Genomic DNA, 24,845 nt, shown 5'->3' with positions numbered 1-24,845 from the left:
CAGTATTCCCAATAAACCAAGAGTATAAATTATATACTTATTCTAACAAAGAAAAAAAAAAAACCCAACAGAATAAGCAAAACAAGAGAAAGTAGAAAGGTAGGAGGGAATTTTCTTAAAAAAAAAAATGTAAAAAAAAAAAAAAAAAAGGATTGAAAGTCATTGGATATACCAAGAAAAAATTGAAAAAGAGTCATGCTAGTTATATAATATTCATAACAATTGCCCCAATGTTATACTCCTAAGGTACCAGTGTTTTGTGTAGTTCTTAGGTTATAACTAAGATTATGGTTTGGAAAAATCAATCAGAAAATAAAATCAGTTGGAGTAACATAAAAGAATGACTGGTATTATAATAGAAAAACAATGCCAGTATTTATCATCTAATGAAAAACTATGAAAAGATAATAAAACTCCAGTGATTAGATTTCATAATTAGAAATATGTTATACATTGAAACAATTTACTGTTCTCATCTGTTGTACCACTTACAAAATTCACCATGGAAATTTTCTAATTTAACCCCCAAATATTCTATTTTGTAAAAATGTAAGACAAATTTATAATATATTTTCTGTGTGGTTACATAAAGTTTTAATGGTTACATTGGCCATAGAATTACAGAATGCTAGTTATGGAGAGAATTTTAAAGATTTTTAGACTGGGAAGAACTAATAACATCATTCTATTTCAAGACCTTAGGAACATCCTTAAGAGTAGATTGTTATCTTGAATAAACTATGCTTTAACCATAAGGACATCCAGGTGAAGGAAACTGACTAGACTAGGGCAAATATATTTACTGATAAAGAGAACATTAACCATTTATGGGAGGTAATAAGCCCTTATCTGATACACAGCCCAGAAAAATTACTGCTTTTCTGAAAACTTTAATTACTTTTTCCCAATATTGTAACATGGTTTTAAACTTTCACTTACTTTTTCTTCTGACATTTCTAAGGTAAAGGAGAAACAGTTATCAATAGCAATATATATATATATTTTTTTTTTCAGTCAGCCATATGGGTAAGTACAATTAGTTGACACTTAGGTAATGTGGTTTGTTAAAAACCTTCCATCCTAAAATAGGTATCCCATCTGTGGGTTGATGACCCAAATTGCTATTATTAGGCTCACTTTTCAGGTAAGATAGTAAGGCTGCAGAAAGCCCTTGAGAAATGCAAATAAACTATCACTGATCTTCCTCAGATTATTATGGAGACCTTGGAGCCTTTTATTCTCTGTCAAATGTGGAGGTCATGAATTCTTCCTGGTACCTCAGGTGAAAGCTCATGAAATGTGCATTAACCTCTGTAGGCATATTTTTCTTTCAATTAGAAAAAGTTGTTCAGTGTTGCAAGGGAATTCTTCATAAAATCTATTGCTTTTAACATTTCTTGTTGCTTTCTTACTATTATAGAAATCATAAACTTGGCAAAAAGGTCACTGAACAAGTGGACAAAGAACCATTCTAGGAGCCAGAGAAGGAATAATTATGAATAAATGTGAATTTCATGAAGTGAAAATTTGAATCTGAAACTGAACTTCTATATTCTGAATGATTAAAACTTTCAGCTATGTATTAAGTGAAACTCACTTAAAATTGACAACTTTTGTCCAATTGCTTGAGTCACGGTTCATGCCAAATCTACAGATCTAAAATTATCGTGTTTTCATTTATTTGGATTGTTTCCACATTTAAAAATAGATTTTCATAGAATATCTCTATTTAATACAGGTACCCAAGACTGTCTTATAAGTCTATGGTAAAAAGGGGGCATGCCTGGAACTCAGTAGGACACTCTCTAAAGAGCTTGTATTAAACAGCTGAAAGGGTCAATGCAGTGTTTGTTTTTCCCATTATCCACAAATTTTGCATTATGGTTATATTATCTGAGATTGTATACAAAATAGTTTCATAAAACATTCACTTTTATATTATCAGAAAACTAAACAACAATAATACTAGATTTAAAAAGTGATACTCTATCATTGTTAATTTGAAGGCCATTCCCTAACTATTCATTCATATTTACTCCTATAGGATTTGGCCATATTTTCTCACTTTATTTTATAGGCTTCATACATAGGTTTATGTATGAAGCTGCAGGTTTCTTTTTCTAAAACTGACATATAACTTTCTCTATCATCCATCACCCATCATTTACTAGTATGGAATTTCTGGGGTTGCATAAGGATATAAGGGTACTTAATCAAGGTAGTCTTTGTAATCATTTATTAGTGAAACTATTAAACCCAACGGTTCTACTGTGCACTCTAACTACATAATCAAAGATAGTTTTTTTAAAATCTTAGTTCTTTGAATGCATCTTTTTTGAATTCACAAACTTGATAAATGGAGCATTTAGATTAGATGCTGAAGAAACAATATTGATTTGTGTTTTTTCCTTTGTAATAACAAGCAATAAATCTTCAGACATATTGTTAAAACTTCTGGCATTTCAGATTCATTATCAATCAAGGGTAATCAACTATAAAGTTTTGGTTTAAGTGGTGTTTGACAAAAAACAAATTTCACTTCATCTTAGAGGAAAATGTTGTTTCTTTTAAGTTAATGGGAAGTTTAAAGATTATGTTGGTTATCTTTAAAGATATGTTGGTTATCTTTGAGACTATCAAATAACTATAAGAAATCTCAATACGTTATGTTTTAAGTATGTAAAATCCATAAATTTAAGCTTAATATTTGATATTCCCACTAATATTTGCGAAGAGCAGCTAAGCGATACAAATGAATGTTCCTGAAACTCTAATTTTATGTAGATCAAATCTGAAAATCATGAGACTCCAGCATAAAAAGTGACCTCAGAGTATTAAGAGGTCTTTCCATTCACAAAAAATACTTCATTTTACCTAGAGATTTTGTGCAAAAAATTATATTTGAGAATAAGACAAAACATCTAAATGTGGATCTCAAAAAGAACAAGTGACCAGATTTTTTTTTTTTTACAAGTATGTTTAATTAGATAGGCAAGTTTCTCTTTAGCAGGTAGTATTGAGAATTTGTGAGCTGGAATTGATGTAGAGGATTCCTTGGAACTATATGTGAATGGATGTGTGAATGTATGTATGTGTGGGTATATAATTCTATTTGTTACCTTTCCTCTTTTTGACTGAAGTAGCCACCACTAATACACTCCATAGGTATTTAGATAAATACCTTAATCCCTCTGTTAGGGTATACATCAAGGCTTATGTCAAGTTACCTCAAAGTCTCTAAATATGCAGGGCAAGCCAATGTGTTCTCTGCCTGTTATCTAAAATTTGAAAATTTGACAAATACATTTTTAAAACACCCAGTTTCTGAAAAAAAAGAACAACAAATAAATTAGAGATTTGAATAATATGGGCTGTGACTTCATGAAGAAAAACATATATGTTGACATTTAAAAGATTTATGAAAAAAAGTCCGCTGGAAAATCTCAACTAAGTAGTAGTTTTTCTCCCTCTTTCTTGAATAAGTTCACCTAACTTTAAGAGAGGAAAGTACTTCAGCTTACAAACAGCATTGGATTGAAAAGCATTGCTCTTTATATTCTTGTATATTAAAAGCTAAAGAGATGGAAACTGGGGCGCCTGGGTGGCTCAGTTGTTAAATGTCTGCCTTTGGCTCCGGTCATGATCCCAGGGTCCTGCTCCGAGGAAAGCCTGCTTCTCCCTCTGCTACTCCCCCTGCTTGTGTTCCCTCTCTCGCTGTGTCTCTCTCTGTCAAATAAATACAATCTTAAAAAAAGAGAGAGAGATGGCATCATGAGATTTTATGTAATAGAATGAAGAGCAGTACTTTTTAATCGAGAAGATGTATATGTCAAGACCCATAAAAAAAAAAAAAAAGGTTCCTTATGCAGTTTTCCTGAAACTAGAATTCCAGATTCCATAAGAAGGCATGTAAGTCACTTCAATGAACTTGACAAAAGCAACAGGAAATTGGCTGGTGCTTCTATTTTTTCAATCCAACTATAATTGCATTGAAATAACCTAAAAGGACAGGGAACGATGAGGAAAATCTACACCATTCACCTTGTCTCCTAATCTATGGCCTTTCCAACTTGGATAAATGATAAACTTTGGAATTTCCTGTGGTATGGTGATTCTCAACTGTACAGTTCTTCCTAATTCTGGTTGTACATTAGAATTCCTTAGGAAGAATTTTCTTTTTAAAATACTGATTCCTGGAAACTCTAAAAAATTATGATAGATTCTCTGAGAGTAGAGCTGAAGAATGGGTAAAATGTTTCCCTGGTGATGGTAACAAGCAGGCAGACTTAAAAACTACACGAATTTAGATAAATATGAATAAGGAATAATAGAGTTCAGAAGAATTGGGTTTAGGAATTTAATAACAAGATCAGAAGTTTAACTCATCTCTACTGTGTGAACTTGAGCAAATTACTTAACTCTAACCCTGAGATACCTCATCTGTGAAGTAGGAATAATAGTCATTCCTACTTGACAGTGCTGTAAGGATTTAATGCAAAAAAGTTCAGGCACCGCCTGCATCAGTGTTAACTGGAATACATTAAAAATGGCAAGACCCATCTCAGATCTACTGTTAAGAATCTAGTAGCCTGGCATATGCATTTTCAATAAACTAGGTGATTTTTTTATATGATGGGTTATGACAACCATGATTTTAATGGGTAATAGAATACCCGTATGTATTAAGCACTCAATACATGTAAGCTCTAAGCTGATAAATGAAACTTTAGACTTCGTTAGTGTTTTCTAACCTCTCTTTTATATACTAGCTGAAAAGTTAAAAATTCAGTTAATCAGGGTTGCCTGGGTGGCTTAGTGGGTTAAGCATCTGATTCTTGATTTTGGCTCAGGTCGATCTTAGGGTCGTGAGATCGAGCCTTGTATCAGGCTCCACGCTTAGCTTAAGGTTCTCTCTCTCCTTCTGACCTTCCCTCCCCTTCTCCCCATTCACTCACTCTCTCTCTCTAAAAAAAAAAAAAAAAAATTCAGTTAATCAACCAAAAATGTAACACACATGTTGCCAAACTACCAATTTGCAGATTTGAGCCTGGTGTTACAAAAGACCATCATTTAATGCATTAATTCAAATTTACAACTTTTGGAGTCCTTTAATGTACCCAGAGTCCATGAGTTTGCTTTCTTTCTTAAATAACTGAAGTTAGGGGGAAAAAAATTAGATTTCCAAGCTGTAGTTGCCTTCAGTGAAATACATTAGAGAAGCAAGTGTCTTAGATGTTCAAATTTTAAAAATTGAGAACAAATATTTCTCTTGAAGGAACTTCTAATTATCTAAATTCATTTTAAGGCTTTGCATTACTTAATACAGTCATATTTTCTAGGTAATCATTTTATAGCCATATACATTGTCAATATACTCTTACCATAACTAAGAGGTGGTTAAGAGCATAAACTTTTGAATTACATGGACCCAAAATAGAATCCTTTGTCACTTACAAGTTATATGATTTTGGACAAGTTACTAAAACCTTATTTCCCTGTATGTTCTTATGTTTAATAGTAGTTCCTATCTCATATGATTTTTTTTTTACCTGTTATATAAGATAATGAAATGAACATGAGGTCTTCCCACTGTCTCATAGTTGCTTAGAACATGTTGCTTATGGGTGAATGCTGTTCTAGATGCTGAGCCTACATTAAGTGATCTGTAAATTAGAGAAGATTTATTTTTGTTTCCTTTTCTTATTAGCACAGATGCCTTTTCTTTGGAACTAAATAACTTAGTCTCACTCTGTGGCCTCCACTTTTACCCTCCACTAAATATGAATTATTAACATCATGATTTCATTACTCAATTTCTAAAGAAATATTATTATTTCACTAAAATTAATTAAGTGTTAATAGAGGGAACTGAATGTCTTTCCTAGGTCACTCTTTAATTAAATGGGATAAAATTCAATAATTCTTCTAGTGGTTTAGTTTGCATAATGACCAACATTTGTTGGTTTTTTATATTTTTATTTCTCTCCAATAGGTTGATAGGCAATTTCATTTAGGAATGCAGCAACTGATGAATTCTGAATCATCTGGGAGATTGATTAACATAATAAACTGTATTAAATCATAAACTTGAATTTATCATGAAATTGACAAAATTTTTCTTGTGATCTGGAAATATAACCTAAATTACTGGGTCAAGCCATTAAAGTGATTATGAATTAGACACATTACTTAAAAATCCTCCTAGACTACTTTAAAACCTGTGAATGCTTACTTAGTATAATCTTGCTATAACACTACCATATACTTCTTTTTATCTTTAAGTCTGCATGGACATAACTGCCTTTCTGTGTGCATTCATTTCAATAAATTACCTGTCCTGAATATACTATGAAGAAAATTAGTGATTTAACTAATTGAACTTACAGTACTTTGATTATTCCAAATTTGCAGTACTTTTAAGATTCAGATATTAATATTCTCTGAAATCAAGTGGAGAAATTTTAAGGAATTTAAACAAAAACAATGTTTTACATTATATTCTACAGGCAAGACCAGTAAAGTGACTAATCTAGAATGTTGACATAGTATGTAAAACTGGTTTCTTAACTTACTAAAAATGTGTTTTTGTATTAAACAATGTCTATTTATATGACTCCTAAGATCTGTGACTAAAAAAGCAAAACAAATTTCATATATTATGAGATTTAAATAAAATGAAACAGTAGCCTGTTAAGTAAAATTTAACCTTTCAGAATCTTACATTGTGAGAGCATTTACAACAATTGTTATTAAATTTACTAATGAAAATCAGAAAAATGGTGAAAATTTTATATATTTATAATAAATTTCATTATTCATAATAATAAAATTTACATTAATAGTAATAATGTAAATATATTCATAAGAATAAATAGGTATTATCACAATAATTTAACAAATGTCACTTTCTTCTTCTAAAACAAAATACTAAGTGTTATGGTCACACTGTATGAAGGGTACTCATGATAGTTATTTTCAGTAGTGCATCAGATCATTATTTATTAAGCACCTTTTTACCTGGTGGTATGCTGATTAATAATGTGTAGCTTTAATTACATTAAAGCTTTACTTTGAAAAGATGTTCAACTTAGTTTGCTTTATCAAGAAGGGCACTTACATTTTTTAAAATCAGTTTTATAAAAAATACATGACTGGTTACAGTAAATCAGCAGAAAGTTAGAAGGTAGAAATCACACTTTGGCTTATGGATTTAAGTGAATGTATCTCCAACCATTAAATTATAGATACTTCAAATACACACTTAAGTCTTAGAAATCTTCTTGACTATTAGGGACAAATTTCTCAAGTAATGTTCCAATATAATTGCTTCTTTTAAGTGATTTTTAAGGACATTAATGAGGTCATGATATATTACCAAATTATGTTAGATAAAGGTCCCACATACAATAAACAAAATTTTTGTGCCCAGTTACATACGATTTAGGGCTTAAGAAATGTTGAATATTGAAGTTAAAATTGCATTAATGGGATTTTTATATTTTTAATTTGGATATTGACTTCATAAGAGAAAACCTCTTTATTGTAATTCTGTACAAAGCTAAGGTTATAGATATTTTCATGTAGGGAAAAAGCATCATTCATTCTACTAGCAGATATCGGTTTTGCCCTTTTGAAAATAACTGTCTTAGGCTGATTTATAAATAAGGGAAATGACTTTTTAGGGGATTATCCTTATATTTATCCCTTTATTAATAGTCAAATTATTTGTAGGTAAAGAATTATAATTAAAAAATAGACCCAATGTGATATAAAAAGATAGAAAGGTATAAACCTTCAATATCTCTTTCAATAGAATTAATTGTTAAAGTGCAAAATGTAGTTTAAGTTATTGAGTTTATTTTGTAATAGTAGGGAATAACTCCTGCCAACTATTGATATCATGACCAAAAACACACAAATATAAGATAACCAATGTAACCTGTAGTCAAAACCAGATTACTGTAAAAGCTAAGCAATAGTAAAGGAATCAAGATCTCTATTTTAACTTTTTGGAAATGTCACTGATAAAGTAAACAATGTGGAGTAACAGTGCTTAAGGGTGGCAGAATATCAGTATATTTAAAGGTAGGCAAGAACTATATAGATTATTTAAAGATGGGAAAATAGGACATATCAAAAAGTTAGATGTGGAAGCATTTCATGGGGGAAAGATGCATTTAATATTTTAAGATTTTTTTGTATATAGTTGGGGAGTTACTGCTGAGAAAATAATACTTTATTATGGAATAAGAAAATTGACTTAGATGAAATTACAATAAAAGCATTTTTTAAATGTCTGGTTTGTAATAGAATTTAAAACCTTGGGGTTTGAAAATGGGATTGCCATTTATCTCTGTGCAGTACACAGATGGCGAAGTGAACAAGGAGATAGAAGAGAAAAATTCCTTACACTTCTTCCAGACCTTTGAGTATAACATAAATTAAATATTTTAAAAAGTTTTCCAATAGTTGGCTTTCAATTTTGACTACTAACCTTATTTATGCACTGATTCATTTATGCATTGATTTTTTATTATTTTTATGCATTAAAATCATACTTATCTGCAGTTAAGCAGAATGATTGTAGGTTATGTTGGCTATTGTAGTTTAAGTTGTAGTAACACATAGTATATTGAAAGTATAGGCTAAGTTTCTGAATACAGTTTATTCACTGTCATTTTTCACCCTTAAATAATCTTTAAATAAAATAATTTCCTGCTTATTAAATTTAATGAGTGTATGCCTTATAAACATTTTCATTTCATAGGAAAAAATATTGAGAACCTCATCAATATATCTTTAATTCAGCTATTTGAAGAGATGGCTATGCAGGGTACTGCTTTTCATTCAATAAGACATGAAATTTGAACACACTATATTCTTAATGTGATTATATTTTTCTAAGAGCATAAAAATCTTACTCATTTTATCACATAATAAATTGAACTTTTGGGTAAATTTTTGAAGAGAATATCTAGACAGAGCAAAATGGGAAGCTGAAGCAATAGTTCAAATAAGAAACTACTTTGGTCTCAAGTATGTATGTTTTCAGAATAGATGTTCATATCCAATTATCTAGAAAATGGCCTCAGATCTACATTTCAATTTCAATGCTCAAAATAGAACATTAATGCATCTCAGAAGATTTTGGAATTAATGAAATGAGCACTACTCTGGACTTCAGTCAGAGTAACCATGATGAGCAGATTAATGAGGTGGAAGAGATAAGAATTTTGGAACAGTATAACCTTGTTTTCATAATATTTATAGTTTAGAAAGAGAATGCTTTGCAACTCATATTTGAATCTTCAAATGTTAAGAAATTCAAATAAAATAAATTTAAAGTTGAAATTCTAAAAATCAAGTCCTGTTCTGAGAGACATGGGATCTGCTAATAAACAAATAAGCTTTTAAGGAATTTAGAGACTCTAAAATGTTGTACAGAAATTTCTAATGAGCTATGATTTTTCATATATAAAATGTATTCATATTTCCATGTACAAAATATTTATGGACACATAACCAAAAGCCAGTTCAGAAGGGAGACACAACCAGGAAAGCAGTATGTTAGGAACACTGAAGCCAAGAATAAGTGGAGGTGTGGTTGTCAAAAATAATGCTAAGGATACACATACCTCTCCATTTTTTCCTCTTTCCTCTTGCTCTCACACACACACACACACAAATACACATATATTCAAATATACACACACAGTGATACCTACATGTATCCACACATATGTGTATGTGCACATATAGGTATACTCACTCACACACAGATCTACCTAGACATAGACACACACACCCATACATGCAATGATGAGATAATTTTGGAACATTCAAAAAGAGTTAAAAGCAAACAAAAGACAAAGAGCAAGAACTAACCAAACTACATTTTGTTACAACCTTCTTCCTTCTGACAAGAATAATCCTGAAATGAACTGAGAAGAAATTCAAAGTAGAAATCTAAACAATGAAACAATGAAACTCAAGGTAGACAAGGAGAGGAAGCCTAGTTTCAAGTTTGAACAGGTAATTTATAAGCTCGTGCACTGATAACTTCTGCCAGTAATGGAAAAAATAGACAAAAGAATATAAACGATATTAAAAAAAGAAAGACTCGGCAAACTGTAGCTCTGTGAGTTTACTGGAGATTCTGGGCAAAATTTTAGAGATTATAAAAAGCCTTTTTTCCTTAATTTTTCAAAAGAAACAGGTTTAGATTTCTTAAAAAGAAATGATCATTAATATTTACAATGGGAATATTAAGAACAACTGTTACAAATTTTGGATGAGGTTTCTAGAGTAATAATAGAATGACAGAAATATATCTTGATTTTAGGAAAGCATTTACATAATCCTACATGACATTCTTTAATAATATAAATATAAAAAGGTGGTCTGGATGACATTTCTAGTGGGTAAGGAAGTTGATATTAATCAGGATGAAGGCCTCTGGTAGTGTTTTGAAGGGCCATATCCTTTTTTAACATATACAACGTGGCTAAAAAAAGAAGAAACGTTTATTTCTTGATTGATTACTTTATCTCCTTTTCAGTTCAACAGCCTACAAGGTAAAATAATTTCAACTTCACAGATGAAGGAACTAAGATTCATAAAGGTTAAATAACTTTCCTCATATCTGGAGGTCAGTAATTACAGAACTGGGTTTCAAACTCAGGTCTACATGACCCTTTAAATGTATTTCCTGAGAGGACAAAAGGCACGCATACCAAATCTGTGGTCCCAGAAAGCTGGGGAGTTATGTTAAAACATTGAATGATGGAATCAAAAGCTGGAAAGTAGGGAGTCATGGGTCAGAAGAAAAAAAATGAAATTCTCTTGAAATTAATACTAAATTTTACAAGAAACCTTCAAAAAATCAATTGAACATACACAAAATGTCAAATCAGGTTTTATCAGGAGATCATGTAATAAAGATTGTGAAATTTGAGTGTGAACTTTATTAGTCAGTAACAGCATGGTGATAAAAATAAACGTAATCTTCAACTGAGTTAATGGAAATACTGATGAGACAAAGGAAGAGGATCACACTGTTATCTTCAGATGTTGGAGGACATTGAGTAGAGTTTTCCATGTTAATCCAGGGTGTCATGTTCTAAAGGACATGTGACAAACTGGCAAATATTGAGTGATGTTTGCCATATGGACATTTAGAAGAGCAAGTGCTTTCCCTACCATACCTTGTAATTTGTAAATATTTGTTTCATTTGGGTGCCATTATTGTACAGGATAGTTTTTCTATGACAGCTTTATAAAAATTCCCAGAGAATAATGGTTCAGTAAGAAATGGAATGTTCTAGTCTCATAAGTGTAGCTATATGAGAAAAGTAGTTCTAAATGATGCTTGGTTTCTAAATTATATTTTTATATCTGGAAAATATCTATCTTACAAAATTTATAGTTTTTTTGATGATAATGCAATAGTGCTTATATTAACACTTTTTATGTATTTTTATATCCAGACATGTTATTGCTGCTATAATGTGTATTTTCCAAAAATGTATAATTTCCATATTTTTAGTGTGCTTTTATGAATGCTTTTCTTTGATGTTTATAAATGCTGAAAAGGCTCCCTTAAGGAGAAGAAATTTAAATGTAAATAAGCTTTTTAGTCAATTTAAAGTAAACAAATTGAGACATTATTTAAGGTATATACCATATTTTGTGCTCGAACACTGTCAGCATCTTATTCACGTAGCAGTTAAATAACTCAACTTTTGTGTTACATTCCAGTGTTTTTCAATGGATATTTGTAACAAAGAAAATAATATGTATTTTAAAAAACCTACTACAAAGAGACATTGATGAGACATAATGCTTAATAACAGATTGACTATAATTAAACCTAGTAACTTTTTGCTCTATGCCTCTGAGACAAGATTACAGGAGCCTTTTGCAGAATTTTTAAATATAGGGAATGCAACATTGACTCATATAAATAATGTATCTTTTAGAAAGAGAAAGGTTATTTGTTCCCTTGTTCTCTAATGGAGAAGCTTTGTTTGTCAAAGTCTTTCCTTAAAAAGTTGACCTCCGGGCGCCTGGGTGGCTCAGTTGGTTAAGCGACTGCCTTCGGCTCAGGTCATGATCCTGGAGTCCCGGGATCGAGTCCCGCGTCGGGCTCCCTGCTCGTCAGGGAGTCTGCTTCTCCCTCTGACCCTCCCCCCTCTCATGTGCTCTCTCTCTTTCAAATAAATAAATAAAATCTTAAAAAAAAAAAAAAAAAAGTTGACCTCCACTCAATCTATAAAGAAAACATAAACACATCCTTAGGTGACTGACCAGCTTATTCAAACCTGGTTTCCATAATGAAAAGATCAAGTTTAAGGTAAAATGTAAAACCTTAAAATCACTTTGCACTTATAATTCTCTAGCAAACATTCGATTTCACTGTTAACCTTGGCAATATTTCTTGAAGCATTTTCCAGAAGTTGATGTCAAGGGCTGGTCTTTGGAAGCACTCTCAGAACCTATGCAGACTCTGAGAAGTTTGCAGTCACTTCATGGAGTCTGCCTAAGTCTTGATATCACATGTCTTTGTTGTGTACCTTTTGTCATTAAAAGTGCAGAAAAACAATTATTTGTAATTTCTGAGATATATGTAGAATATTATGCAACTAGCCAGTTAATGAAAGAGGATGAGAAAAGCCAAGAAAATAGAATTATCTTCAAATGTCTGGCAAATATCCTCCAAATCAAGGCAAAGATTATAGTTTAGTGGCAGTGTTAATTTTTTCTTATGACTTTAAGACTTAGTAGTGCAACAAAATATTAATATTTATAGATTCATATTTTCTCTTTATTATACCATAGCAACTGGATGCAAAGAAAATACACAGTAGCTATTGTATCAATAAAAGAAAAAATTCCCAAAGTTTTACGAGTTTCTAATTTAATCAATTTGGATAGAGTGAATAAAATACTTTCCAATCTATCAAAACATATGCATTTGAGCCTCTCCATAAACACGCATGAAGTACTTTTCGTATCTTCATAGTAAACCCTCTTATCTTTGCTGTCTGTCAAAAGATAGAAAGGGTCAGATAAGTTCAGGGTGTTCTGGACAACCAATGTCTTTAGGATGCACTAAGGTCTTCTGAAGTGCTTTAATAGGACACATGGTTTAGGCACAATTGTCCAGTTCCTTATAGTAAAAGTTAGTCAAGTTTGCTCATCATGTGGGTGCATATACAAGACTATCATTTCAGACACTTTAGGCTTGTTCCACAGAATGAAAATGTGACTTATGGAAGAATTATACTAGCCATTTCAAGATAGCATAACTTACTATCTGAGCCTTAGGTAGAGGTGAACAGAAAGCATAATTTATGTGAGGAGCAATCTCTACATAAGGGAGAGGGTGCTGTCTGGATATCAAACATCTGATCTCTCACTTTGGTTTTACTATGAACTAGCTCTGAATATAGAAAAGTCAACTGATTTCTATGTTTCCTACTTTTCTCTTTTATAAGATGTCCATTTAAACTTCAAAAAAAGTATATGATAGATTACAATTTCAATTGTATGAATTTTAATACAAAACATATAAAATCAATTTCAAAAATTTTCTGCATATACTGAAAATGTTTGTAAGAATGAACTAAGTATAGGCCTTCTCTAATTTCGTCTATTAAAGGTAGGTACCCAATATAATTTGAAAATATTGAGCATAACTATTCTTTTTGCAAAAGGGAATCTAGAAAAAGACTGCTTCCCACAGAAAATTTATTAACAATAGGTGCTCAATTAAGTGTTTTTATACAATGAACAATGCCCCTTTTTATATAAATAATCAGGGAAGAAATATTTTTAAGTAATTTTTTTTCTTTCTATCACTCCAGCTACGCACAAAATTCTGTTGTAAAGACATATTTCTATGAGGAGGTATTCATTGTAGATGTACAGAAGTCTATGAAAACCTATGTTTACAAGAAAAAAATGGATTATCATTCTAACCAACTGCATATTCACACATGCTTAATGAAAGCTATCTGATGATATAATGAATGTTTAATTTTGAGGACGTGCATACAGTTGGCAACTATTTTTCAAGACTCACCATCCAACAAACTAAATTTTCTCATTTTAAATCCTTCATGTCACCTTTTGGACATTTAGTTGAAATTTTGGAACTAACATGATCACATTAAAAATATAAATGGAAGAAGCATTAACCATGGACTGATTCTCAACTTCAAGAGTTAAAATAAATACAAGTGTGGATTAGAATAAAATTATGTTGACAATATGTAAATCAAAACTTCCAAAACGATTAGACTTTTCTTTGAAAATATCCCATCCATTGCTTCCCCTCCAACAGACAAAAGTAACAAAAGAGGAAGGTAGCAAAAAAGGAAACAGGAAAGCCTGCTTCAATAACTGGACATATCGATTTAATTGGTTAAAAAGTCCAAATGCTAATACTCCTAATAATCAGCCATTCCTTTTGTGTTTTGGTAACATATATCCTCATACAATTTATGTCAAATGGAATTTTTTGATTCACCTCTGACATTTCAAAGTTTCCGTTTTTGAATTCCCCTAGTCTTAAGTAAGTAACACATTGTCTACCTTGTTTGAAATCTACAACATTTTCCCCAACATCTAGGGCTCCATGATGTAAAATGTCATTTTGCCGATCTTCTGTTCCAGTACTCACTTTAATTTTTTTAATTAAAATCGGATTTTCAAATATAATCACAAAGAAATCTCCTGCTGAAGGTGGTTTCCCCCAAAAGTACTCATCAACACTACTATAAGCCTTGCTTGCTTCATAATTTTCGAAAACATTCATGTTGGTATATAGATTGGCAGGAGGGTTATCAGGGATGTCAAATGACTCTTCTTCAAAATCATCATCCTTCAGCTTATTCTCAGTCCCTTTATATGATGAATAATAACCCATGTGCTGAAAGAGAGATGGTTTAAAACGGATCACATTTTTCTGAGCTAAAAGACCCCGAAAATGAGTCAATAGCCAATCACAAGGCATTTCTTGATAAAACATTAATAAAAAGTGTGCTAAACGTGGGAGATCATGAGAATGATAAAGTTTTCCAATGTAGCCAAGCTTAGAGAACTCAAGAGTTACCCAGTAGGTCCCTTCTAGGGATGTAATGACTTTCTTGATGGCAGTTAAGAAATTTTTTGAACATCGAACATCATCTTCAAGCATTACATAATAGTCTGAAGTATTGGCACAAAAATTAAGCAGAAAAGCATAGTCTACATTTTGCTTAGAACGAAATCTGACTCTGTCTTCTGGATCATTGTAATTTCTCTTAAGGCCATCCAGGATTGGGTAATATTCCTCTGGAGCATGTATAACTATTAGTCTTCCTGCAATAATGTGGTGGGCGAATTTCTGTGTAATATCCTGGACCATGACATCACGCCAGGATGAATTAAAGTCTGCTAGGTGAACCACCACTGAAATTTCCTTCAGCTCCTCGTAGCTGGATTGCTCAAAAATTGACTTGATTGTCTCGAGTAAATAGTTTCCCTTTTTTCGTTTCACTGATGAAAGCCCAATTGTAAGAAACCCTGAGCGAAAGAATTCAAAAAGAAGACAAATTAAATGTGAAATAGGCTTTGAATAACATAGAAAAAAAAATCTTTTCCCTTCAGGCCTGCTACGATATTAGGTACATCTAGTAAATGGTATGTGTAGAATAGTTGTGAGTGAAGTCTTAATGTTAAATATGTAAAGGCTATAGGACTTAATATATAATTGATTTTTCTCTGGAAAAAAATGCATCTTAAGCACAATGACATATGAGCTTTATTGCTGTAAACATTTGTTTATGAAATAAAAAATTACGACTTAAGGTGTTTTGCAACTTAATGTTCTCATATATGTCCATTAGAGAAGATAGATTTTTGGATAATATCCACACTATTAAAAAATGCAAAAGGAGAAGGAAATTCACAGTTAAGGATGACAAATAAGTCTCAAATGATAAAAAATAAAATTAAGCATAACTCATTCTTTAATTATCTTTAAATTTTTCATAGAAAACATGTTACATTTTCATTTTTCTTTGATCATTGTCATTATCTCACACCAGAAAAATAATTGGACTTCACAATTTTATTTTGAAATTTACCTAGAACGTTAATTAGAATGGAAACAAAATTATAAACTATTTTTAAAAACTGCATTATTATTCAAATATATAGTACATTGTTCCAATACATGAATATCACTGTTTTCCTTATTTTGAAACACATTTTAGAGCAATTTTCTGATGGGAAATTTTTATTCAGAATCTAAAATCTAAAATTAGAAACTGAATATCTGTAGGGAATAAAATAAAACCTTGTGAAATGGCAGTTTACTTCTAAGAAGTGTAGATGTCTCTTTCTCGAAATATTTTCCCTTTTTAAAACTCTGATTTTCACCGTGATTCAGAACTGAATAAAATTTCCTAAAAACTACTTGAAAAATAGGAAAATGTTTCTATTCACCAAGATCACTGTTTTAATACAGACACCTACTTGTTGTGACTTATGCAATACTGAAAAAGCGCTAAGAATAATCTTTCTTACTAGTCTGTCAGAGAGGTAGAGATTTACACATTTTGTTTAAATACCTGGGTTTACGACCCTAACTTCTTTTGAAAAATGAATATGTTCTGTGGTACCATTCAACTCAAGATACCAGCCTTTACTAATGCCCTAGAATAGCCAATACTATGAGAATACTTCCTACATTAAAGGCAGGAATCTATGCATTTTGCCTGTAATATGCATCTTGAATATTCCTAACCATCTTTTGGGATAGCTTTGCACTTGTCATCATTTCTGCTTTATAGATGAGGAAAGGAAACTCAATCACAGGGAGATGTGTTCACTTGTGCAAAGTGTAACACCTAATGAGTAGTGTGGGGCCAAGATCCAAAGTGCCCTGCATGTACACTCTGTTTTATATCACCTCTTTGTGTAAAGCAGTGGCATATGTGTATTGTCAGTTTACTAACTTAGGACGGAAAGGGAGAATCAGTAACGTTTGCACAAAGGTAGTGTAACAGATGGAGATAAAAATAAACATTGGCAATCTTATGCAACTTTAGAAGAAAGTAAGAGTGATAGACATTTGAAATGAAGGAATGAATGGAATATAGACCTAAAGAAGCCCGAACTAAGTTAAGTTACAATTTCCTCAACCTGGTGATCACAGACTCACTTGTATAAACACTTTTTAATGGGGAATTCAATTTCTGTGGTTCCCACACGACCTATTAAGAAATTCATGGTATCACTGTGTTTCATTGATTTCGCGAGTCATATTTTTCACACAGAAACATTTTAAACTCAGGCTGAATATTATAATTGATGGCATCTTACAATTAAAACTGATAATGATTATGCTTTCTTAGTGGCACATTAATTAGATCGTGATACCTTCTATAGTCTACGGTGTCTTGAAATCCATAGAGTGTGTGTAGTATGTTACTTCTCAGATCCAATCTACCGATAGTGAGTTGAATAGTTTTCTCCAAAAATTCAGGTCTACCTGGAACCTCAGAATATGACCTTATTTGAAAATGGAGTCTTTGCAGATATAATTAGTTAAGGATCTTGAGATAAATCATTTTGGATTTAGAGTGGGCTCTAAATGCAATGACTGGTGTCCCTGAAGAAGAGGAGAGAACACAGAGAGACACAGAGACCAAGGGAAGAAGATCCTGTGGAGACAGAGGCCGGGATTATTGTTAAGCTCCCACAAACCAAGGGACGGCAAGAGTGACCAGAAGCTGAAAGAGTCAAGAAAAGATTCTCCCCTATAACTTTCAGGAGAGTGGCTCTGTCAGCACCTTGATTTTGAACATCTGGTCTCCAGAAATATGAGAGAATAAATTCCCATCGTTTTAAACTACCTAGTCTGTGGTAATTGGTTATAGCACCTTGGTAAACTAAAACAATGACTTCCACTACTTCAAAAGCAGTGGCAAGTCATAAAAACCAAAGCATTAGAGTTAGAAAATATATCAGTATGGGAATAGTTATTTTTAAAAGGGAAGTTTTAAAAGTTCAAATAAATTGATTTTTCTCAGTCTCTCTACGTGGTTCTACAGCAAACTGTTTGAAAGTTTATATAACAATTAGGTATTTTAAAAAATTTCTTTTTTTGGGGGGCGCCTGGGTGGCTCAGTCGGTTAAGCGACTGCCTTCGGCTCAGGTCATGATCCTGGAGTCCCGGGATCGAGTCCCGCATCAGGCTCCCTGCTCGGCGGGGGGTCTGCTTCTCCCTCTGCCCCTCCCCCCTCTCATGTGCTCTCTCTCATTCTCTCTCTCTCAAATAAATAAATAAAATCTTTAAAAAAAAAATTTCTTTTTTTGGTTATTAATGGAACTGGATCAGTAATTGCAATTTGTGAAGAAACACTGAATTACTTCCCAAAGAATATATATCAGTAAAGCCCATAAAGCTTTATTGTGATACAAGTGAAGCCAGATGTCATTATTTCATTATTTAGTTTTTTAAGATTTTATTAATTTATTTGAGAGAGAGAGAGTGAAAGAGAGAACGAGAGGGGAGAGGGTCAGAGGAAGAAGCAGACTCCCCGGGACTCGATCCTAGGACCCCGGGATCATAACCTGAACTGAAGGCAGTCACTTAACCAACTGAGCCACCCAGGCACCCCCTAATTTTAAAAAAACAAAAATACTTTATGTGTTCTTTATTTGAAAGTGTAGGGATACTTACGCTTTCTTTGTAAAGGTGTGGCAGCTAAGTAGCGATAGGTGACGTTGATGGCTCCTGAGAAATTAGATAAATCTTTGAAAGTATGCACATAACGTTCTGAATTCAGCTGATGTGTGGATGTTTCCCTTATAAGTTGTTTATCTCCTTCCTGAATGCCATGAAAGAGGCAGAGAAAATAAATAAATAATAGATGGTCATGGATTAAATAAAGTTTCTCCTTACACGACGAACATATGGGGTTGATATGCAACATGGGTATTATATAAATCTCAACTACTGCACCACAAGCTATAGATCCTCATCTCTCACCTGAATTCCCACCTAGAGTCTCTACTCCAGGCTCTCCTACTCTATTGTACTCTTTGTACTTCTCTTCCATTTGCTTTTCCACAGCATACATTAATAATGGCATTCTCTGGACAAAAAAATCTCTATGTGAAAACTCCCACTGCCTTTATGTTAAAATTCAAATCCTTTACAATAATTCAATGATCTTAAAATTTCACAATAATCTACAGTGATGTAAAGCTAATTCTTACTAAGTTTCCCATATTTGAGTCATATTAAGCTATTTCATCTTCTTCAAGAATTGTTCAATAATACCATACATAATTTCTACATAATTATTTCTGGATAATTTGTTAATCAAGAAGCTTTAGTCAGTTACTTATATGGCCACTATAATCAAAGACTGTTGAGAATAGATAGCCATGGTCTTTGTGACATCAGTGTTTTTTCACATGTCTTCAAGATATCTTAAGATACATTTGTACCAAATATAGGAAATGTCTTCAGAACTTGCACTAGTTTTTCCCATGATATGTTTGCTTGTTGCTTGTGTGTGTGTGTGTGTGTACATGTGCGTGAATGCATGCGTGCATGTGTGTTTGTGTAAGTAGTAATCTATTGGAGTTGAAGCCTGGTCCTTTTATGTTTGAGAACCCCTTTATGTAATTGGTAATGGACTTCTGTCATTTGATCTTTGAGAAGGTTTTTATTAAAAAAAGATTCATATTTAGCTTAAATATATCCTGTTAATTATTAATTGGTCCCTTTTTCTCTCTTAGTATAAGTTCAATAGTAGATTTTGATTATCTAATCATGATTTGATCAAGTTTTTATTGGTTATACATTATTAGCAAAATATTGACTTGCTTGGCCTTTGTATAAGGCTTACTACCATGCGCAGAATATATATTCAAAGATAACCTATTTAGAAAGAATTTTGTTGTTTTTGGCAAGTGTCTACTGTACTGTGTGATGTTATATGGATCTATTTCTACTATTCCATATACAATGTCAGGTCAGGCATGTGCAAGCCATTAAGACTACAGAGGAAGTAAATGCATTTGAACCAATTTGGTCCTCATATTATCTGCCTGTGGTCAATAAAACTTTAATTAAATCACTGTCATAAAAAATTAGAAAGGATTCAAATACAAATTTTACCTCATTTAGAACATTCAATACTTTGCATCACATTCAAATGACAATGGAGAAAGAGACTGGCTCAAAATTTTAAATCATTGGCCAGACTGGAATTGTCTTAGAATAAAAATTGAGAGCAGTAGACCACGACTGGGAAGAGCTTTCAATCTGGTTTTTGCTAACTCAAGATCCCTTCTGAATATCTCTTCTGTATATTCAATTATGTTTATAAACCTATACTTGGTCTTTAATACTGTATTTCTATATTTTATATTGTCTTGATAATTGAGAAAAATATGTTAGCCTTTTACAATATTTATAATATGTTTGCCATCTATTAGTTACAGACTTTCAAAATATATGAAATTATACCTTGAATTCTATATTTCTTATAAATATACTAATTGAATATCTATTGAATTCTGATTATTATAATTATTTTACACATAAATATTTTCATCTTGTCTTTCTGAAAACCTATAGAACATTATCAGAATTTTAAAATAAATAAATAGGATTGCTAAAAAAGTAACTAAGGACTCAGTTCAGCACCAACTTCTTTAATAGTAATGTAATAGTGTCCATTATCAACACAGTCTAGGAGAAATATCTATAAGAATCACAGTAGTCACAACTCTGAATTCATTTTACCATTCTGCTCTTATGTGATGTTACATTCTAAAGGAAGTGCAGGATATTGAATATTTCTTTAAGAATTCTATTTTGAATGTGTAAAATTCCAGACCTTTTGTGTGTTTAGAGTACATTCATCCTGATTGAAGGACATAACAGAATATAAAATGAAATGGAAGTTATATGAAAGAACTTTATTAAATTCTCAAGAACAAGCTCCTTTACACTTTTCAGCATAAATAAATAATGCAACTTTCACTTGAGTCAGCCTTGTTGGCTGCTTTCCAGAGGCATCTACCTGAACTGCTAGGCTCTCCCTGGATACCTTCTTTCTGTAGCTACTATGCTGTAGTGTATTTCTCAGTAATAAGACAAAGCTTTATGACAATCATTTTCTGGATAGGAATGCAATTCAATGGACTAGCAACAGACTAAGTATATACCCTGGTGGCTACTTTGAAGACGCTCACAGCCCAGAGGCTTAGTTGATTGGGCATGTAGCGTCTCTTCTTAGTTTGCCTTGTAATAGTATTTGTCTCTTATACTGAGCTTGGTTTCCTTTCCAAATAAAAGGCACATATGTCCCGAATATGTAAGCAATACATTAAACTGTTATATGCCAAGGATTTCAGGCCACAAGTGGATTTTCTAGCAAAAACAGCAGAATAGAAAGTGCTAAGTAACTCCAGAGATCTTTTACTTGTAATTGTTTATCTGATTTCTCTGAATTATAAGTAGTATTTCCCCCTGAAAGAAGGAAAGCAGGAAAAGAAAGATCTGGGAATGTCTATGCTTAGCAAATTGTACACATTGTGGCATTCGAAAGTCAAGAAAAAAAACTGAATGAGATAATTTTGTGAAAACTGAAATAAACATGGATAAAAGGGTCAAAAAGGACAAGTGTTACAAAGAAACTACATTGTATACTTAGTAGGTGGCTGGCTTTCCCTGGCTATTAAACATTTTTAGAAAAGCAATTTTAGTGTAGTTTTACATTAATTATTTAAATGTTTTAAATCTTTACACATATTAAGCCTTGGGATGAAATTTGGCTTTGAATGAATTTAGGTAAAAAAAAAAAATCATCAGTAAATAGTGAGAAATTAAACTAATAAAAATACTGTCATTAAATTTTCAGTAAGGGGAGTGCTTGTATTTAACCATCATTTTAACTCACTTTTTCCAACTTAATATCAGTACTTAAAAATAATTACATTTTTACAACGAAGGAGCAATCTATTCTCTACACTTGGCCTGATTTGTAAATTTGACTAGATATATGCGTAATCTAGCCAGAGAAAATTTCATTGAGAAAGTAAATACTCTTTAGTCAGAGCTGCTTCATTAAATCACACCCTTTACATTAGATGGGTAGGACTGAAGCTTGGATAGAAATGTCTACAAATCCACAAGACAGGGCAATAGTATTTGATCCTCTAATGGATATACACTCTATTACTTCTTACACATTTTATAATGAATTTGAGGAGGTTCTATATTAACAAGATGTAAGGATGTTTGTTGCATACAATGGTCCTTTGTCTGTTTAAAATGAAACACTGAAATTGTGTTTAAAAGTGTCTTACAAACGCAGCAAGTCATTGAATACAATAAGCATTCTGTCAATACCATGTGTTTGGTTTACAAGATGTTATTTATTGCTACCAGTAGACATAGATGCAAAAGATAAATTTTTATTACAAAATTAAATCATTTATCAAAAGCTCTCCTTATTAATTTATGATCATTAATTTTATCCAGAAAAAATAGGGGATCACATGGGGCTTGCTATATTGTCTGTAAGTCTCATAAACCTAATAATTGGGTTTAAAGAAAGGTAAAAATGCATCTCATTAATAAGTTTCTCCAGTTTGCTATGTTTACCTAAATCATGCCTAATCAAATTCTATTCATCTGTGGTGATTTCAGCCATTGTGAATTGTCTATGGATAACAGAATGAAGGGACCACAAGATCAAGAAGTATATGTGAATGTAAAAGGCATAGGCAGAGTCAAGATCTAGGAATCTGGCAGAATTTCATCATCAAAGAACAATGCTAACGGAAGCAAGATGCTTTATAGAAGACATCCTGAGAGGATCTGTCCCAACTAAGATCAAATGGTTGGCCTATCGGCATAGAATAGTACATGACAATTCATGGGTAGGTAATATCATGTTCAATTAATGAAATAAAACATTTTACTGGGAAATGCTCTTTGTGGTTATTGTCAGATTTTCTCTTGCTAAGATATTCACTGAAACTTTCACCATGCTTGCATGGTGGAAAGTACTTTTCAGTCCTCTCTGTGTCCAAAGATTTTGATTTTCTGAAATATGTGAACAGGAGCAATAACATAAAGATTAGGATTTCTCCAGATATCTTAAGCTCAATTCAGACAGAAAGTAAATAAGCAAAAATGTCCATGTTATTCTCATCAGACATGAAATGATGTGATATTTACAATGATAACAAATAATAGAACAAATTGAGTTCTCAAAATTAGCCAGAGTAAGTCCTTTTGTATATTTCTAGAATTTACTTAAAAATTCATTTATATATTATATACTAAGTTATCTTTTTTAAACTACTGAATAGTTTTCACATCATTATCTCTACTTCTTGAGGTTCCATACTACTTTTCAATGAATATAAATATATAACATGGTGGCCATTTATGACTATTCAAAATCAAGTGAGGTGTCATACATTATAATAAAATATTACTTCTTAACAGAATAGCATAATTAGTATCATTAATTAAAAAATAAGATTTTGAAAATTTTGATAATAATATAAAAAACTGAGAAAGTAAGGACTAATATCTTTAAGAAATTTTTAAAATTCTGCATATTTCAAATTAAAGCTCAAAAATTATTATGGCTGTACATAAAATTAATCCAGCATAGTGACAGTTAATTTATTTATAAACAAATACACATATTTGAACTACATGTGCAGCATTAAATAAAACATTGCGACATAAGTCAAAAAAATTTTAATGCTGGGAATATAGATTTAATACAAAAAGGAGCTAGATAGAAAGTATACATGTTACAGTTATGCTCAAATAAGGCTGTTCCAGCAGCCTGGGATTGAAGTTAGGTTACAGTTGGACTAAGCCTAATTTGATTTAGACCTTATTTGTAACAGCAACAACAAAAACAATTAACCTCCAAAACTTACCAGAACATAGCTGTCTTCAATGTACAAGTTCATAAAGAGAAGGAAAATGACAAGAACTCCCAAGAATGACACTGTGGAACGTTTTCTCAAGCATCTCATTTTATCAAGTATTTCAAAAATATGCTTCATTTGACAAAATTTAAACATTCTATCCTGTGGAAAAAGGGTACAGAATTACTGACAATTAATTTTGGATGTAAATATTTCTTCATATGTATCAAAAGCCAGGCTTTCATAAAATCTCACCCTTCACCTGTTTAACTAAAAAGTTGTTTCCAATTTCACATCTGATTTTCACAGATTAGTAATATCTTAACATAAGGTCAATGCACTTCTTTATGTTGCTGTGGAGTAAATAAAAATAAAAAGCAAATCTCAATTATTTCTGAACAAATGAGCATTGACAATGGTAATGCAAAAAAAAAAAAGTCCTTTGATGAGAAACAGCACAAAAATAAAAGAGAAAGACAAACATTAGGGTAACTTCTACCTCCTCATACTATAATGTAATGAAAATGGAAGAAACTAGAAGCATGGGCCTAATACTGATCTTGGAGTAAGTGCACTGAAAAGAGCACTTGGGAGGGAACCTGGGTCAAAGAAAGAGAAGTCGTAAAGGAAGTTAAACTTTTGGCTTAAGTCCAAACATATCTTTGAGAACTTGAGTTACAGTTGGTTTCCTTATTTTTCCAATAATTCTTGATAAGTCAGAGTAAATCCTGGGGTGGCATATCTACATGGCCTCGCTTGATCACTAACTAAAAGTTTGGCTGTTTATAATAATTCATGGACTGCAAAAACAAAATTAGCATCAGCAAGATTAGTGGAGATCTATTTTTTTTTTCCCCATTCTACTCTTCTACATT

General features: G+C 31.9%; 1 protein-coding gene across 1 annotated transcript; it reads right to left on the bottom strand.

The window, feature by feature from the left end:
- Positions 1-14,403: 14,403 nt before the first annotated feature.
- Positions 14,404-24,126, bottom strand: LOC110577992 (alpha-1,3-mannosyl-glycoprotein 4-beta-N-acetylglucosaminyltransferase C). Its single transcript, XM_021687511.1, has 3 exons — positions 23,980-24,126; positions 18,734-18,881; positions 14,404-15,567 (listed from the first exon to the last, which is right to left on the bottom strand). Exons 1-3 carry the CDS (start codon positions 24,124-24,126, stop codon positions 14,426-14,428), a joined length of 1,437 nt encoding a protein of 478 aa, XP_021543186.1. The 3' UTR covers positions 14,404-14,425.
- Positions 24,127-24,845: the final 719 nt, after the last annotated feature.

This window comes from Neomonachus schauinslandi, unplaced genomic scaffold, assembly GCF_002201575.2.
Source record: "Neomonachus schauinslandi unplaced genomic scaffold, ASM220157v2 HiC_scaffold_148, whole genome shotgun sequence".
Lineage (NCBI taxonomy): Eukaryota > Metazoa > Chordata > Mammalia > Carnivora > Phocidae > Neomonachus > Neomonachus schauinslandi.
This window is presented reverse-complemented; position numbering and strand designations above follow the sequence as displayed.